The 17,773-nt window shown below is 43.5% G+C and overlaps 5 protein-coding genes across 7 annotated transcripts; 1 reads left to right on the forward strand and 4 right to left on the reverse strand.

Annotated features, from left to right (window-relative positions):
• Nucleotides 1-4,397: 4,397 nt before the first annotated feature.
• Nucleotides 4,398-6,710, reverse strand: Ir7b (Ionotropic receptor 7b). Its single transcript, XM_068303862.1, has 2 exons — nt 5,622-6,710; nt 4,398-5,561 (listed from the first exon to the last, which is right to left on the reverse strand). The coding sequence occupies exons 1-2, from the start codon at nt 6,489-6,491 to the stop codon at nt 4,437-4,439; spliced, it is 1,995 nt and encodes a 664-aa protein (XP_068159963.1). The 5' UTR covers nt 6,492-6,710; the 3' UTR covers nt 4,398-4,436.
• A 54-nt stretch (nt 6,711-6,764) lies between these two features.
• LOC137587436 (defective chorion protein, FC125 isoform-like) lies at nt 6,765-12,629 on the reverse strand. Its single transcript, XM_068303861.1, is given in 6 exon segments — nt 6,765-7,526; nt 9,181-9,299; nt 9,450-9,651; nt 9,653-9,737; nt 9,789-12,270; nt 12,340-12,629. Coding segments are annotated over 6 exon segments (3,765 nt in total). The 5' UTR covers nt 12,532-12,629; the 3' UTR covers nt 6,765-6,841.
• LOC137582482 (defective chorion protein, FC177 isoform-like) lies at nt 7,533-8,495 on the reverse strand (the record flags this gene model as incomplete). Its single annotated transcript, XM_068297052.1, has 1 exon — nt 7,533-8,495. A coding segment is annotated over one exon (828 nt), but the record flags the coding sequence as incomplete, so codon positions are not given.
• On the reverse strand, nt 8,492-9,174 carry LOC137587438 (defective chorion protein, FC177 isoform-like). The gene has a single exon (XM_068303863.1). It carries the CDS (start codon nt 8,868-8,870, stop codon nt 8,499-8,501), a length of 372 nt encoding a protein of 123 aa, XP_068159964.1. The 5' UTR covers nt 8,871-9,174; the 3' UTR covers nt 8,492-8,498.
• Nucleotides 12,630-13,769: 1,140 nt separating the features above from the next.
• Ir7c (Ionotropic receptor 7c) lies at nt 13,770-17,770 on the forward strand. Of its 3 annotated transcripts, none has more exons than XM_068303349.1 (3): nt 13,770-14,950; nt 16,078-16,150; nt 17,632-17,770. In XM_068303349.1, the coding sequence occupies exons 1-3, from the start codon at nt 14,066-14,068 to the stop codon at nt 17,694-17,696; spliced, it is 1,023 nt and encodes a 340-aa protein (XP_068159450.1). In that variant the 5' UTR covers nt 13,770-14,065; the 3' UTR covers nt 17,697-17,770. The 3 variants fall into 3 exon arrangements, 2 of the variants coding, with proteins under 2 accessions (XP_068159450.1, XP_068159449.1); XR_011033862.1 differs by having other exon boundaries at nt 13,773-14,950; nt 15,007-16,150; nt 17,632-17,701; XM_068303348.1 differs by lacking the exon at nt 17,632-17,770 and having other exon boundaries at nt 13,773-14,950; nt 15,007-16,266.
• Nucleotides 17,771-17,773: the final 3 nt, after the last annotated feature.

The following is a 17,773-nucleotide window of genomic DNA, read 5'->3' on the forward strand; positions in this document are numbered from 1 at the left end:
TCGATCTAGCCATGTCCGTCTGTCCGTCCGTCCGTCCGTCCGTCCGTCCGTCCGTCCGTCCGTCCGTCCGTCCGTCCGTCCGTCCGTCCGTCCGTCCGTCCGTCCGTATGAACACGCAGATCTCGGAGACTATAAGAGCTAGAGCCACCAAATTTGGTATGTATACTCGTGTAGTATGCACATGTTCAGAGTTAATTGGAATTTCGGCCACGCCCCCTTACGCCCCCAGGAATCACATAAAACTGTTTTTCTTAAAAAGTATAACAGCTAGAGACATCAAATTTGGTTTATATACTCGTTTAGTTGGCGCGCAGAAACTAATTGTTTAAACTTTTTGCCACGCCCCCTTCCGCCCCCGGAATTTACATAAAACTGATTTTCTTAAAAACTATGACAGCTACCGACATCAAATTTGGTGTGCAGACTAGTTTAATAGACGCGCAGAAACTGGCTACTTAAAAATTTTGCCACGCCCACTTCCGCCCCCGCAAATCAAACAAAACTGATTTTATCAAAAACAAACAAAGCTAAAGTCACCAAATTTAGTATGTATACTGGCTTAGTATTCGCGCAGAGTATATATATTTTCAAATTTTGCCACGCCCACTCCCGCCTTCATAATTAAGAAAAAACCGATTTTCTCCTGTAGTTTTTTGACTATCGCATTCAAATTCGGCAGACTAATTAATCTTATCTATTTCTACAAAACTACCAAATTTTATTGAAATCGGACTAGAAACATGCAAAATATGCGTATGAACGTATTTTACTACGCGGTCCACAAGGCCAGAATTGGCCGTTGGCTAGTAGCGGCGCTAGAGTGCTCGTGTGTTCGTAGAGTGAGCGAGATAGCACATACTATGAAACATGTAAAAACAATTTAATAGACATACATATGTACATTTGGTTTTCGAAATTTAAAAAAATTTGTTTCACCTGGTGTATGGTATACCCGAGTCGACGAGTCGACTTACTTGCTTCATTTATTATTATTTTTCTGTTTTTTCTTCTTCTTCTCTTTTTTTTTTTTTTGCATATTAATATTGTTAAAAACGAACGCACTCCCGTTGCTCTACAAAATTAGCCAGCCATTCATGGCGACAATCTCCACATGGACGTGGCACAGTCATCACTCACACACACAGGCTTTCAAAGGGGCATGGATCATCGAAGATAATCAAAATCCACTTAATGGGATAAGCAATTGATCCTGGCAAAAGTATAAAACTTGTCTAGAATCGGCCCCAATCGGGCCTTTAATTGACTCGCCACTTAGATCCGAACAGAATGCCTAAATGCCTAAACCAAATCCAATTTACTTGATTTCAAATTAAATACAAATATTCTTTATATGAAAAGACATCCTAAAGACTTCATTTATCATCAAATTCAAATTTGAAGTTCTATAGTTAAGTATTGCCGGTTGGATTCGTAGCTGAAATCATAATTTTTTTCTATATCATAGGTGAAGTAATTATGTCCACAAGCAAGCATCCTTTAGAGTTTTCTCGCAAGTCTTTGTTAATCATTTAGACAGTTCTATGTTTAGAAGCCAACGAAGGCTATGAATCGTCCTTTATAAGAGTAAGATTTTAAAGTCCTGAACCTTATAGAGTCCTGTCACAATGTTGGCAATCAAAATTGTTGTATGCCCCTTGATTAAGATTCTGACTACGCCCATTGAATTCATTGCGGTTTTTGTTTGGCGACTTCATTGTGGCGGTGGAGGGTAGCGGGAGGGATTGGAGTGAAACATATCAATTTACTCACCGGAAAGCACGCAGCAGTCGACACACAAAGGGACGACGACAACCACGTTGTGCCCACCAGGCCGCCCGGTGAGAGAGAATGAGCTCAAAAATCGTAAACATGTCCGTCCTACAATATATACATATGTACATATGTACGTATGCGTACACGTATTTACGGATATATATATTCCTGTATATATGCACTTATTAATGCGAATTCATTGTTACATCCGGCGCGAGGAAATTATATTTTACCCCTCCTCCCGCCGTTGCCGTGCAGGTGCACGACTTTCATGACGACTTGCCCCTAGGTCAATTTTCCAGCCGTTGTGAAGTCTTTGCCTTGAGAGCAGACAGATATTGTTTTCTTCTTTTTGTATTTTCGTCGATTTAATTGAAATAATTGCAAAAATGCAAATTGAATGGACAACAGTTGACACAGGATATTAAGGCAGGTATATTAAACGGGCATGGGGTGACACTAAGGGTTGGCTGATGGAACACCTGGACGATATTACGTCCTGCCATCAGTAGGAGTCATAATGAGCCAACGAATGATTCGTAGGATAATTGAGTGAATAACTATATATGAGAGACAGCGAGAAAGATTAGTGAGGGAAAGATACCTAGATCAATGAACACCAAAAATTTAAAAAGAAAACTCGATGAAACTTGTAGAGGTAAAAAGCCTTTTGTTTTTGTTTTGCCACATTTGGCGGATGTGGCGGCTGTATACCCAACATTGCCGTCTCGTCCTCATCATCATCATCATCAATGTCAGCTGCATTGTATCTGTGCGTCTGGACAACTTCCGTTGCGTTGGCTTCTCGTTGAACAACTATGAGGCCACGGCTAACAAACCAGCCGACTATCCAACTAACCATGCATCGCCATCCTGTAGTATGCTGTTCTGTGCTCCTGTCTACTTGGCCGTGGCCGCAGGTTGCACCGTAATTGTGTTGATTACCTAATTAGATGTAATTTCGCGACCGGAAATTGGCAGTTGCTGCAGTCAAAGCAATTAGGCATGACAATTCCCACTCTAATGCTAATTTTCAGCGACTATATTCTTAGCTTTTGCTTTCAACTTTTAAATATTTGCTGTGGCATTTCTAGCCTAATCTTGTCATGAATATGTTTTTGTTTCAAAGCCATGTCTCGGCTTTCAACTGCAGGGATTTTCTAGTTTGCTGTTCGCCGTTCGCCATCCGCCGCTCGCCACTCGCTGATGTGAAAGTCGCGCCATAAAAATTCATTGCCAAACGAGCCAAAGTATTGACACTGGCAGTGGCAATTGCCAGAGAGTAGACCAGACCAGGACAGACCGAAAGCCGATGGCTGATGGCTACGAGGCGACGTGCAGTATAAAAACCCCTCAAAAGTAGTTAGGGGATAAAAAAGTTTCGTTATGTTTTTATATTCGTTTTTTTTTTTTGTGCAAAGTTCTACGAAACATTTGGCGAGTGCTCTGCTCGTTTATCATTTACATAAAACCATTTACTCGTTTGAAATACTCGTTGCTTCTGACTCGTTGGACTGTCTAACGATCGTCTTGGGGTTCGTTAACGATAAGGATATATAAAACATATTGACTCCTCATTAAGGGTTATGCTTTAATACAAAAACTAAAAAATAGGAAACATTTTACATAAAATGAAAAGAAATGGCATACAGTGTGTGTGTGTGTATGTATTCGTGTGTCTGTTTGCATGGCAGTCGAAAGGAGGGGCCAATAGGAATAGGTGAGTACATACAATATATATATCGTTTAGGTCATCGAGATCATTGATTTTGGTCTAAAAATGTATAGTGACCTCATTTCTCTTAGATCCCAGAATATTCTATCTACGACCCTGTGTATATACATATGTATCCATATATACTTGTGTGTATTTTCCTAAACAGCACGGCGTATTAAAGATGATGGGCGGGGCTAAGTGGGCGACATCAACGGATGGCAGGCAATGAGCTTAAGTTCAATACATTTACTTGAATTTGCAGTAAGGACGAGAACGTCTTCGGCAAAGTCGATGTCGTTGACTACTTGCCATCGTTGCCGTTGGGATGTCGTGGGCAACGTCATGGGTGCCCATTACAGAGCCCGTTTTTTTTTTTCTCTCTCTTTTTTTTTTTCTTTTTTGTGGTGCGAAAAATTTTCAGAGGAAAAGCACAAATGTGCAAGGCGATAAGCAAAGCAGCGGCAAGGCACTTACATGTAACCAGTCGAAGGCGACATCCAAATTGATGTCTGTGTGTGTCTGTGTGTTGGAGTGGGTGTGGTTGTGGTGATTGTGGAGCTGGTAATGGTAGTGGAATGGTGGAAAGCGGGGATCTGGCGGGTTGATGGCAGTAGCAAGTTTTGGTTGCTTTTGAAAATTTATCGCTTTTAGATAAAACGTTTTGCGTTTTTACGATACGACCAGCGAACTATCCGAAGAGGACAAGTTTGGGGTGGATTTTTGGGGCAATGGAGTTGCTCTGGCTAGAATTGAAAGCAACTGTAATCTGCTTTTGTTCAATGAAGTAATTTAATTAAAACGTTTTGAGCCATTCCCTCCCACACCCACACACACACACACACACACACAAAACAGAGTATAAATCGTAAATTATTTATGCAATCCCGAGTGGTCTCAGTTAGCTTTGTCCTTTTTTGTTATCCTTAAAGGGAAAACTGTGTTTTATTTAAAGTTTTACTTTCGGTTGTATGAAATGTAAGAATAATTCAATAACAAAGACCAAAACAGCAGCAAGTAATGCCCATAGAGTAAGCCAAAATAAAGCTGCCAACTCCTGCATTGAGAGAACCATAAGCTTTACAGGATGAGCAGAAGGAGCTATGTCTCCTGCATCATCATCATCATCATCATTCTCGGATACTTGCGGTTCACCATCGATGCCATCGAGGGTATTATATGATACGGTCGATGTAATGCGTATAATACTCTCATCCGTCTCATCCACGGCACTGACGTAACGACGGGTCCAGTGTTCAAGAAAACCATAGGCATGGGCATGACGAATCTGATCATTGAGCACGCTAACCAAATGCGAATGTCGCCGCACATAGAAGGCCAGTTGTTGGGTGAATATGCGCTCTTTAACCAAATGCAAATGTCGACTCATCGGATGGACCTTGCGAAAGTAACCAAAGTATTCATAGGGCGTGATAATGGCCATAAGGCGGGATGAGTTGCCGCCACTGCGGGCGAGGGCTGGAAACCATTGCAGTTCACTGCCATTCAAATAGCGCAATTGTTGTGGCCGCAACTCGGGCAAACTTGCAAGTATACGCTGAGCATTCGTCTCGGCCAATCGTATGGTGTAGCCATTGTTTATCACCTCGGCAATGGTCTGGGGGGGATTACGTTGGGTATCTTTGCGTAGCATTTGATACATGCCCGACTGATAGGCGCTGCGTAATATAAGTGAAGTGAATAACCAAATTAAAAGTAGCCAACGTGCCAAGCTGCCACGAGGTAGATGCCACACCAGTAGATTGCCACCCAATGTAATGACCACAAGTTGATAGTAGTAATTGATGTCTGGCAGAATGGGATGCAAAAGATGCTGGGCCATCCAAATAAGTGCACACATCGACACGATAACCACTCCGATGGCTAGCCAAACGCGAGGATGAAATGGAAATGCTAATTTCTCATACGCCGAGTAGGCACTCTGCAGATTGGTGACCAACATAATGTGACTCATGAAATAGTACGAGGATTGCGAATAAGGAACCGGAGCACCACTAGAACTGGGCTTGAAATGAAACCCACCCAAAGAGAAATCTGCATGCTTATGAAATATCTGAAAATGTGTAAAAAATCATTAGATAAACAACTTGATGTGGAAAATGTTGGGACTTACCTCTTCGAATATCCAACCCGTTTCATTGAAAGTGGCCAAAACCTCTTCCTTATTCATCCAGTACAGGCCGACAGTGAAGTTTAGGTTTTCCGCCAGAAACTCCAATAGAGCTCCCTCGATGCCAATGAAGTTGCTAGCATCACCAACATCATTGTCGGAATGTTGGCGATATACCAGATATGGCATATCTTCCCAGGTGGCACATGTTAAAGTGCAGCCATAAAAGTTACCCAATTTCGCTGGAAAATAGTCCCTGCTTGCCCAAGTGCCAGCTTTCGTTTGATAGCGATTCACAATAGTGGGAACTATCACCTGACAGCCATGGACTGCACTAAAGGGATAGTAGGTGACCATTACAATATTATTATTATTTTGTACTGTGCGCAGTATCAAGCCCACATTAAGCACACTCAGATGCCAAAGCATTTCAAGTGCTGACTGTACCTCCGAAGCATAGGGCTGCCAGATCTCTGACATATAGATAAGAGTATGCGAAAGATCGCTGGTGGCTTTTAGTCTGCCAAAGATCAGTCTTAAAGCTTCGAGATCGTCAACCAACAAGATCATAGCATGTCTATATGGCTTGTACTCTATGGGATATTGAAAATACAGTTGTCTTGGCTCCGATAGATCAGCTAGCAATTGCGTCGTTATATCCATCATATGTCTATGCCAGCGGTTCGCACTAATCTGAGTGTAGATGAACAAGGTCTTACTTTGATCACACATATCCGACTCTTGTAGAATTCTCAACATGGCTTGGGCCAATATTTCTGTGGATTCCATTGCTGATGCCAATGCTCTTGAATTAGTAGAGATTAAGATTAAACAGCAACTAATAACTAATAAATTATAGGAAATTTGCTGCATGTTTGCACGGCGACAACTTGTCGAATACTGTGGCAATGTCAAGCTTGTTAACGTGGCCCAGGTGAAGGTCCTTTGGGAAATCTTTGTAATGGGTTGACGACCCGCAATCAAACCCTATGGGAAATATTGGGCCTTAACACGAATTACATAGTTACCTGGTTAACATAGTTAATCAGGCATATTATCAATTTCGGCTTATCACAAATTTATATATGATTTTTAAATTTGTTTCCCTAAAAACTATTTTCACGTTAATATTCATAAATTATTGGGTAATTTTCACATTATTTCATTAGAATTTATTTGAATTTTTTTGTTTTTAAAACATCAAAAGTCTAATTAACGACAAATTATATATTACCATCATCATCATCGTCATCATGGTCATGGTCATGGTCATGCTCATCCTCATCGAAATGAAAATAGTCAACATCATTATCCTTGTTGTCGATATTTTCACTAATATCATTGGACTCCTTTGGCTCATGTTTGGCATCCTCCTCCTCATCGGCATCAGCATTAAGCTCTTGCTCCTCGAGTCCCTTCTCCGCTGCTCCCAACTCAAACACTGGCTTCTCTGTCTTCTCTGTCCCCTCTTTCTTAACCAACAACGGTGGCTTGACCTCCACACGTGTTCGATTCGTATGATGGTATAGCATGCCCTTATAGAGTTGAGGGAAACGTCGCTGGAATTCATTTTTGATGCGCAACAAACGCTCCAGCATGCCGGGTGTTAGCATTTGATGTGATGTCGCCGTGCTATGTGGCATAATGTGGGTGTCACGACGTCGCCGTGCCTCGTTATCATCTTTTAGATATGAGGCATAACTACCGCCGCCAGTGTAGAGAGCATGCTGTGGATCATATGCCTTATATGTCCAGGGATCATTGGGTTGGCTGATGGGCAAAAGACCCATATACGGCTGCAAGAGTCCTTCACTAAAGCCGAATAGAGAGCCCACTGTGGGTGATGCTGGATCGTCGTCGCCCTTAGATGAACGTTCAGATGATGATATCGTTGATGTTGATGTTAGACTGAAGTTGTGAAGATGGCGAGAGATATGGCAATGCAATGAAAAATGAAGGCAAATGGTATGACATTAAAAAACTAATAAAAAAAGAGAGGTTAATATGGATTAAATGCAGAATGGTTAATGTAATATGTTAAATGAAATGTTATTGCGAAGAACTTCTTGTGGCAGTTGAGGGCTTGCGTTGCCTGCGGCGCAAACGTCTTCGTTTCACAGTGGTCACTGTGGATTTTCCGCCACCACCACTCTTGGACACGGCATTCGTCGAGTAGCCCGCTGCCTCGGCTGCTGCTCTCTCCTTCTGCAATTGCAATTGCAACAGCTCATGCAGCACATCAATCAATTGATCTATTTTTTTACTATTCAAATGTGGCATCGGTGACATCGACGAGCTGTACTTTTTGTGGGGCATCATCAGCACCTGCGCTTGTCGTGTGGTACGCTGATTGATACGTGGCTGCGATGACGATATAAACTTGCCCCTCAAGGCGTATGGCGAAAATGTGGATTGTTCCGACTCATTGGAATCGTTGTTCAATGCAACATTCACCAGTTGAGCCTGCTCCTTGACAGTCATCGATGAGCGACTGGCATTGAGGGTAGCTCGTTTGCTTTTGTTTTCAATATCAGCATCATCGCCGGCAAATTCCTGATAGCTGTAATCATTCGATATGTTTGTTTCATAGTTCGATTTGGGTAGTTCTAAGCTCTCTCCATGTTTATATTGCTGTTGATTTGTCTTTGTCAGATACTTCGTATCATAGCCGCGACTGGCCAACACTTGTTGCCAATCAGCTTCAGTAGTTGCTGCCTTATCTATGGCATTGCCTTTGGTTGGAACCGAATCGGTAGTCTCTTTTTTCACCACTGTTTTCTTATATGGCGGATTGCGACATTTCTCACTTAATGAGGCAAATTCCTCTTTCAATTCGTCTATGATTTTGTGTAAAACTTGCAATTCCTCCTTGTTGCCACCCTAAATCGGAAGTGTTAATCGATGTTGAATTTTGCTCTTCAGGCAAATTACTGGGAGTGGTATTGATAATGGATGATTCAGTGGTTGTGGAACTTGTGGGGGGTTGGTGGTGGTGGTGGTGGTGCTGCTGCTGGTGCTTGAGGTGGTTGTTGGTGTTGTTGATGATGGTGTCTCTGTTGTAGGTGTTAATGTGGTACTCGTTGTGGTCGAGTCAGTAGTCGTTTCTATTGGCTCGTACTCTTGCTGATAACTCTGCTCCAGATCTTGCTCTTGTGCTTGCTCACCCTCCGCCATTTGATCGCCACTTATTTCGAATGGCTCCAAACTGGCCCTTTCCAAGGCCTCACGTATGGAGGCGGCATTGTAGCGCATCAATGCCTCGGCAGGATCCTCATCGGGACTCAAGGTAATCTCCTTCAAACCCAATCTATATTCCTTACGCAAGGCATTTAATGAGCCCTCATCTATGGTCTCCAGTGTGCCGTATTCTGTACTGCGGCGATGTCTCTGAAGAATTCCATGTGATCCACATTGGCAGGTCTTGGCACGTTGAAGACGCTTGGACCCACACTGGCAACTCGTGCCGCATCGGCAATTCGAATTACCACAACCGCATCCCTTATGATTGGCATTACCAATCAGGCCATTCTCTGGTCTTGAGGTTGTATAAAAGTTTGCTAACCTTTTCTGTATATGATGTGGAGCTGCTGGAGCTTCTACCACCGCTGCTGCTGTTGGTGCTGCTGACTGTGGTGTCATCTCCCTTTGCTTCTCCCGCTGGTCATCTGGCTGGTTTATTGTCTGAAATGCGTCGCCTGTTTTAATGACATTGAGGATGAAGCGTATGAATCTTAATGAAAATGACTGGTTCAATTGTACGCTGTGTACGTGTAGACTGAGTGGCGTGCATAAGTAATTGTGGTTTCATTGTGAATCTCATTCAAAACTTACCGCCATGGTGCGATGTTGGCGCAGCATCGCATCGATTTCGTCATTGCCCAAGGCAGCCGATCTGTAGCCTCCGGACTGTGCTGGTCCATAGGCATTTGATCCATAGCCACCATTTCCATAGCTAGTGCCATAGCTTGGGGCGTAGCTTGGGGCATGGCTTGGGGCATAGCTTTGAGCATAGCTGGGGGGCATAGCTGGGCCTGGCTGACTGATAGTAGTTAATTATTGTGGGCGCCGCATTTGATTTTGACTTCTTGCGCTTATTACCGCCCAGACCGAGGGGATCAACTGTTTGAGACAGATTAGTGTCACGATTACGGAATACACCAAAGAGATTACCTTTATGACGTGCTTGGCCAGCATTTTCGGGCATCTGGGGTTCGGCTTCACCCACAATAGCATCCCGCGGTTGATCTTCCGCCATGTGTCCAAGCTGCTGCATTGCCCTCAACTTATCGTCCGTCCACTTCTGCTCGTCCAGTGAGCTCTGTTCCTGAGGGTTTCCGACCTGTCCCTCTGCCATTTGACGCTGCTGCATCATCATTGTGGGACTCTGCGCTGCCTGTTGTTGCTGTTGTTGTTGTCTGGCCTGATCTTCGGCCATCTGACGCTGCTGCATTTGCAGTTGCTGAATCTTGGCTTGCTCTTCCGCCATCTGACGTTGCTGCATCAATGCGGGATTCTGTTCAGCCTGTTGTCTAGCTAGATCTTCTGCCATTTGTCGCTGTTGCATCATCATGGGGTTTTGAGCTGCTTGTTGTCTAGCTAAATCTTCTGCCATTTGACGCTGTTGCATCATCATGGGATTCTGTGCCAATTGCTGTCTGGCTTGTTCCTCAGCCATTTGACGTTGTTGGATCATCATGGCATTCTGTGCCATTTGCTGCCTAGCCTGCTCCTCAGCCATTTGACGTTGTTGGATCATCATGGGATTCTGTGCCATTTGCTGCCTAGCCTGCTCCTCAGCCATTTGACGCTGTTGGATCATCATGGGATTCTGTGCCATTTGCTGCCTAGCCTGCTCCTCAGCCATTTGACGCTGCTGGATCATCATTGGATTCTGTGCCATCTGTTGCCTAGCCTGCTCCTCAGCCATTTGACGCTGTTGGATCATCATTGGATTCTGTGCCATTTGCTGTCTGGCTAGATCTTCTGCCATTTGGCGCTGTTGCATCATTATTGGATTCTGTGCCATTTGCTTTCTGGCCTGTTCCTCAGCCATTTGACGCTGCTGCATCATCATGGGATTCTGTGCCATCTGTTGCCTAGCCTGCTCCTCAGCCATTTGACGCTGCTGCATCATCATGGGATTCTGTGCCATCTGTTGCCTGGCCTGCTCCTCAGCCATTTGTCGCATCATCATGGGATTCTGCTCCGCCTGTTGCTGCTGCTGTTGTTGTTTACCTTCATCCTCAGCCATTTGTCGCATCATCATGGCTTTGTGATCCTTGCCTGTCTGTTGTGTGGTGGCCCTGTAGGCGGCATATATTTTATCCTCCTTTGCCTTCTCCTCTACTTGCTGCTGCTGTTCGTTGGCCATACGATAGGCATAGGCCATCATCTTGATGATTTCATCCTTGGACAGATTGGTCTGACGCTTCAAAGCAGCTCCCGTTTCCTTTTCAGCCGCCTCATCGCGCATGTATTTGGCTTTTTGACCAATCCAGGACTTGCGTTGCGCCTCCTTGTGGAGTAGACGGCGCACATAATCATCACGCAAAGCTCGCTCAATATCGGCCCGAGTTATCTTATGGACTGGTGTACGGCTCAGGGGATAGCTAAGCTTGTAGGGTGAGGCTCCTTGGGCACTGGCCTGGGCACGCATCTCTTTGGCCAGACGTTCGATTTGCTGCAACAGCTTCAATTCGCTAATCACCTGACGTTCGAAGGCCTGAAGTTTGTTCTTGATGCGCTGATCCTCGGTGGTTTTGTCCTTCTCCGAACTTTCCTCCTGGCTCATGGGCAAACGGAACCATAGCAAGGGAACGTTTTCCTGCTCTTTGTCCTGGTCCAGATCCTGTGGCGTTTTGATTTTCAATTGAGCCAACTGCTCACCTGGCCTTACACGCACCTCAGATATGTCCGAAGCTTGGGCATCGGATCCAGCGGCTGCCCCTGAAGCTGGAGCTCCTGCTCCTGACCAAAGTTGACGAAAGCCAGCCATAAAGTCAGGAGTACCAGCTGGTGCAGCGGGGAGTGGAGGAAGCTGCGCCTGCATTTGACCCAAAAGGCCGGGGGCATCAAAATTCGAAGGATTAAAGAAAGCTGCCAGGGAGCCCGCTGGTGGAGTTGCTGGTGCAGGTGCCGGATCATCACTGGCCGATTTGGGTGCAGGTGCCGGGGCTGGAGTTGGTGGTGGTGCTCCCAACACTGGTAGTGGGGCACCTAAAAAGTTATCCAATCCTTGGAATGGCAATCCTTGTGGCAATTGGAAGTTCTGCAAAGCCTGACCCACTTGTGGAACGAATTGTCCCAAACTTTCGGGACTCATCATCTGACCAAGATTCTGTGGGGCCATTTGTCCCAACAGCGAACTGAACATATCGGGGCCATTCAGGGCCGGGGTTCCAGCATTTTGACGGGCAACACGTGACTTAGCCTGGGCATCATCGGCCAAAACGAGGACAACTTTGGAGGCTGCCGCTTGCGGTTGAGTCGGCACATTTGGCAGGGAATCTGGCACAGCTCCGAGAATTGTGTGAGCCGGGAAGAGGCTACCCCAACGTAGAAGACTGCCCAAAGCAGGGAATAGCATATAGAAGGCATCCAATGAAGGAATCCCACTGCGCAACGGTGTTATGGGCGGCAATTGGGCCAATATCTACCGAATCAAAATATATACATTTCAAATAACTGAAGCCCTTTGCACTTCCCTTTCATTATATCTTACCGCATCCTGACTTGGTATCTGTGGCTTATCCTCCGTAGTCGTTGTCGATCCCTCATCGCCCTTCTCGCCCAGGGCATCGACAGTAGCCGCTGCCTCGTCTCCTGATATAACTGTGGCTCTCGCATCCTGACCATTGACCGCCAATTGGAAACCAATTAGCGTCAGGACTAGCAGCAAATACTGCAATCTCATTTTCGCAATAATAATTCACTCAACAGAACACACACTTCACACTCTTTGAATGGAGCGATCAAGATTCGCTGAAGTTCACTTGGCGACTGACTACTGAAGCTTCCCAAACGCTGCCCCAAATAGGTTTTTTGCGACCCCCTCAAATAGCGGACGTCTGCAGAAATTCGTGACCCAAGCCGCCTCAGACCTCGGCCACGGGCATCACGCACTCTCAGCCATCTAGTTAGCCAGCCAATCGAAAACGTTTCCGTGTGTGTGCTCCAAATTAATAAGAAAAGTGATCAGAAAAACAAAAAATAAAGAAGAAAAAAGAAAAACCACAGCAGCCATGGCACAGCAAAATCCACATCAATGAAGAAAAAAAAAGAAAACTAAAAAAAAACCTTTTAAATTTAACCAAATTATTTTGAAAGAATCAGCGTTAATGAAATGCAATATAAACAATAAACGGCTGATCAGAGTAAATACAGGGACGGAATGTCAAACCCAAAGCTATGGGCGATTTATCAACACTTAACTTTTGTTTCTTTCCTCTCAAAATTAATAATAATAACTTCAATTTTCAAAACTAAAAACTAAAATTTGTTTAGATATAAAGGAAAATCTTTGCAAAACCTTAAAACTTAAAACTTGGAAAATAAAATACTTAAGAAAACAAATTGAATAAAAAAAACATGGCTATATCGACTCAGCTTGTCATGCTAAACAAGAATGTATATACTTATGTCTCCTTTCTTTTATAACACCTTCTGAAAGGATATAAAAAGGGTTAAGGTAAATTAATTGATTAGACAAAACCCATAAAAGTAATTATAATATATATATTAATGTGTAGTTAATTAGGAATTTAATATTTGTGTATCTTAGAGATACGTAAAGAGATATTTTTCGAATATTTTGTCTTCATTTCTATATGTGAATCCAGCCCTGTGACTATATGGTTTGCCCTTCAGCAACTGATGACTTGAGTTGAGTTGAGTTGGAGTTGATCAGCAAGAACAGCAAATTCTTGCATTTTGGCATTTTGTGTGTCACAATTTACTTTAGCCATAGCCATAGCCCACAATTGTTGGCTCAGTTGGCCATTGCGCTGAGGTTGGCGCAAATGCAAATGTAGGAGGACGGCCAAGGGTGGTGGGAGGAGGCAAAGAGAGTGGAGCAAAGTGAAATCGAATGTGACCAGGGGGCTTGTATGTAGACAAGAGTGAAACATATGGGTCAACAGAGAACACACAACACACAGTGGGTGGTTTATGCTATGATCAGCGGAAAAAATCAAAAGCACTGATGACCTTTGATTTGAGTTGCGACACAAAGTGATTACCCTAGTGTGATATGGATGATGTGCATGCATCTTTCGTTTAAAGTGAAATGATGGTGAAATGGAAAACCAATTTGGACACAATTAAAGCGATTTAATTTGCAGTTTATATTTGCTTTGCATGTGTGTGTATCCATGCCGCATTCATTAGGCGGACACTGTCAGAAAAGATAGATTTGGGCAGAGATTATTTTTAATGACCTGTTGGAACGCATGCGAAAATGTCCAGGTCAACTGTCAGTCATCTGCCCGATGTGGCCTCAAACGGTGGCGCACAATATAAGCCTGATCTCGGCTCTGGTCTGGGCCATTAATGGCCATTTTGGACGCTCCTCGAGTTTGCCATTGACCCTGGCCCAGTTCTCTAGCCGGCAGGCGAATCGTAACTATCACAATGATCTTATCGATGCCACTCTCGGTCGGGCATCAGGTGAGGGTAAAATCAAATTTCTACTCGACAATTTGAGTAATTTGGAGGCGGACACTGATATGGATGCGGATGCAGAAACGGCTTCATCACTCAGTGGCATTGATGGTCTGGAGACGGCCATTTGGTTTATAGACAGTCTGCATGCGTATTACCACTTGGAGCGTAATCTTCTCGAGGCGAGCAGCTCGTACAAACGTAACGGCTATTTCATAATAGTCTATACGGGCGGAGAAATTGGACGTTTGGCCACCATAAATGAAATATTCAAACGTCTATTTCTCATATACGTGCTCAATGTCAGTGTATTCCTTTTGTCCCGGCAGGGACATGTGGAAATGTATACATATTTCCCTTACGGACCTGGAGGTTGTTGCTGCACGCTTCCCGTGCATTATGCCACATTTCCCTTTGCCTCGATGGACAGCGATATTACTGCCCTCTTTCCGAATAAATTGAAAAATCTGTATGGATGTGAGCTAATTGCAGTTACCTTTGAGCATCGACCGTTTGTGTATATAGACTCGGATCGAAAACTCCATGGCATTGAGGGCATGCTCTTTGGCACCTTGGCCGATCACATGAATTTCACCTATAAAATAATAGTGGAAATGCAAAACGAGCGGGGCGTTGTGCTACCCAATGGCACAGCCACTGGTGCCCTCAAATTGGTAAGACAATCACAACTATTGAATCCCATTGAAGCTCCTAGCGAATCGTTTGACAGATCTTGGATGGTGATGCCAATGTAACCTTTGGCGCCTTCATGTACAGCAACCAGCGAGCAAGTTTGATGTTGCCCAGCCTTTCGTATACCAGTTTCCCGATTGTCCTTGGCATTCCGGGTGGTGCACAGATATCACCATTGCAGCGTTTCATTAAACCATTCCGTTATATCATCTGGTCATGTCTGTTGGTCTGCCTTCTGGTGGCCTTTAGCACAATTGCTGTGATCCAAGGGTTCTGTAGGACAGGACTGCGTCATCTGCTTTTAGGGGCAGGGAATCGCTTACCATGCCTGGGTCTATGGAACACTCTGCTTGGGGGATTAACCATGTATCCGCCACGTGGAACATTTGCCCGCTGTTTGCTTGGGATTTGGCTTTTGCATGTTCTGATACTTCGTGCCGCCTACACGGGTCAATTGTACATGCTCCTGCAGGATGTTCAAATGCGGACACCATTACGCACTTTGGCCGAAGTGCTGGAAAAGGGTTATACATTTTATATGTTGCCCGCCCTATCGACTACGTTCAACAATCTGGTTCCCAGGCATCGCATTGAAGTTGTTTTGAGTGTTGAGGAGGCATTGATCCGTTTACGAGACGAGGACGATCCTTGGATTGCTGTGCCATTGTTTCTGCCGACAGCCAATCAATTCAATCAACGTTCTGGCCCAACAAAGCCACGTCTGCAACTGCTACCAGAGGCCCTAATGACAGCTCCGCTAACCTTCTACATGCGTCCGCATTCGTATTTAAAACGTCGCTGGGATCGCCTCATACTTGGCCTAATGTCGGCTGGGATTGTTCGACGTTTTCGGCGCATGAATTTGGAAAAAATAGAACATCTCAACAAGCGACAGACCATTGATCCATGTCCACTCAGTGTATGGCTATTAAGTGGAGTGTTTGGATTCTTCTGGGCCATGCTTCTACTCTCTCTGGGAGTCTTTCTAATGGAATTAGCATCGTCCAGATGTCCTCGTCTGCAAAGGATTATGAATGCTGCAAATCGTTATATGGCTTAAACAATTCCAAAATGGATTTAAAACCACGTTTTTTTTTTTTTTCTTTAGCTTTTTGCACTTTTGCTCAATCATGACAGCAACATTCTGTGGAGTCGAAGGACATGTCCAAGGACACTTTGTGGTAAGTGTAGATTTTAAATATATTACAGATTCTTATATATTTGAATTTGAAATATCAAATAAGGGGACTGAAAATAAGAATGTCTAGAAGAGGGATATAAGACTTAAAATGAATCCTCCGTCTAACAATTAGTCATTCCCTCTTCAAAGAGGTCAAATCGCTTAGTTTATGTCTCAGAAACACACATTCTTATCTCTCAAATGAGTAGTAACAATTGGAGAGATACTTTTCAAATGAAATTTGATAACAATATTAATTTGAAGTATTATGTCAGTCACGTGTGAATGGCCAACACTTCCGTCAAACATTTCAATTTTAGACGACAAGATTATGCAATACCAAGAAACAAATATCAAAAAATATGACCAGCCTCTCTAGAAAGCGAAAACTATGGTAGATAAATAGAAAACGATTTGTATACAAATTTTACACGACAGTTAACAATAGACGACGATATCTGTACGTGTGGATGGTTCATATTTCCGATATGTTTCCGGTTCGTCGGCAATATACTTATGTATGTGTGTATGTATAGATACCAAAAAAAGCAGAGAGCCTAGTACCAAACAATACCATTTAAGCGAACGTGGAAGGCTCAATACATTTTTGCATCTGGATGCAAACTGTGGGGATCATTGTGTCCACACAGTTGGCATTGATGCATTTTTGGCAGTTGGTAATTTATGAAGCAGTTGAGGCACGAGCCACTTTAACAATGGACGCCGAAACCCAATGGTTCGGTTAGGTGCTGGACTGCAAATAGAAATCAACTATACGCGGCAGTTGGGTACATGCAACATGTTGAACGAATAGAATTGATTAATGGCCCGCTGGCTGGGTAGGCATAATTTCATACATCAACTGGCCCCAACAACAACAACAACAGCAGCTATAAACAAATTCACTCAATGAAATGTAAAACAATCGACAGACTGACTAATATCGATTGTGTGTCTGTGTGTGTGTGTGTGTGTGTGTGTATGGGACTTATTAGCCTAGCCATTGTGACTAACGGAAACGTGTGTTTGGTTCTCATTAGGCATTAGGTTGCATTTACATAGAACCTATTTGTTTAGACCGAAAATAAGAAGAAGCAAGGGTGAGAGGCAGACAAAACAAAACAAAACGTTTCCTTAATTGAAAAACTTCATGGGATTTCAATCTCTCTAGAGAGAGCTTAAGTATATGAAGTTCAATTGAGTTGAGTTCTCTTAATATTGACAACTGAGCCAGGACATCCCATTTTCAAAAAAAGGATGTAAAATTAACACGAGCATGAAAAGTAAATGAATGAGTTACTTAAGAATGTTTTAATAGTTCATATTTCAATGTGATTACTAAAATAAAGATGATGAATGGACGGATCCTCGAAGTATCAAGTATTAATAGCTTTTGGAAATAAATGAGGCTAAAACAAAGCTCATATTACCCTTATAATATTTTGGATTCCTTATATATTGTCCATATTTTGATTTTCTTAGGCTCTCTGTGTAAAGGAAAGATGCGAGAAGGGATAAACCTGTTTAAGGTCAATGTTTACATTTAATTAGCACCTTGATATCAATCTCTATATAAATCAATTCCTGTTTGTGACTTCGGGAATGTCAGAATGATTTGAACAGT

This window comes from Drosophila tropicalis, unplaced genomic scaffold (genome assembly GCF_018151085.1).
Source record: "Drosophila tropicalis isolate 14030-0801.00 unplaced genomic scaffold, ASM1815108v1 contig_158, whole genome shotgun sequence".
NCBI classification, from domain to species: Eukaryota; Metazoa; Arthropoda; class Insecta; order Diptera; family Drosophilidae; genus Drosophila; species Drosophila tropicalis.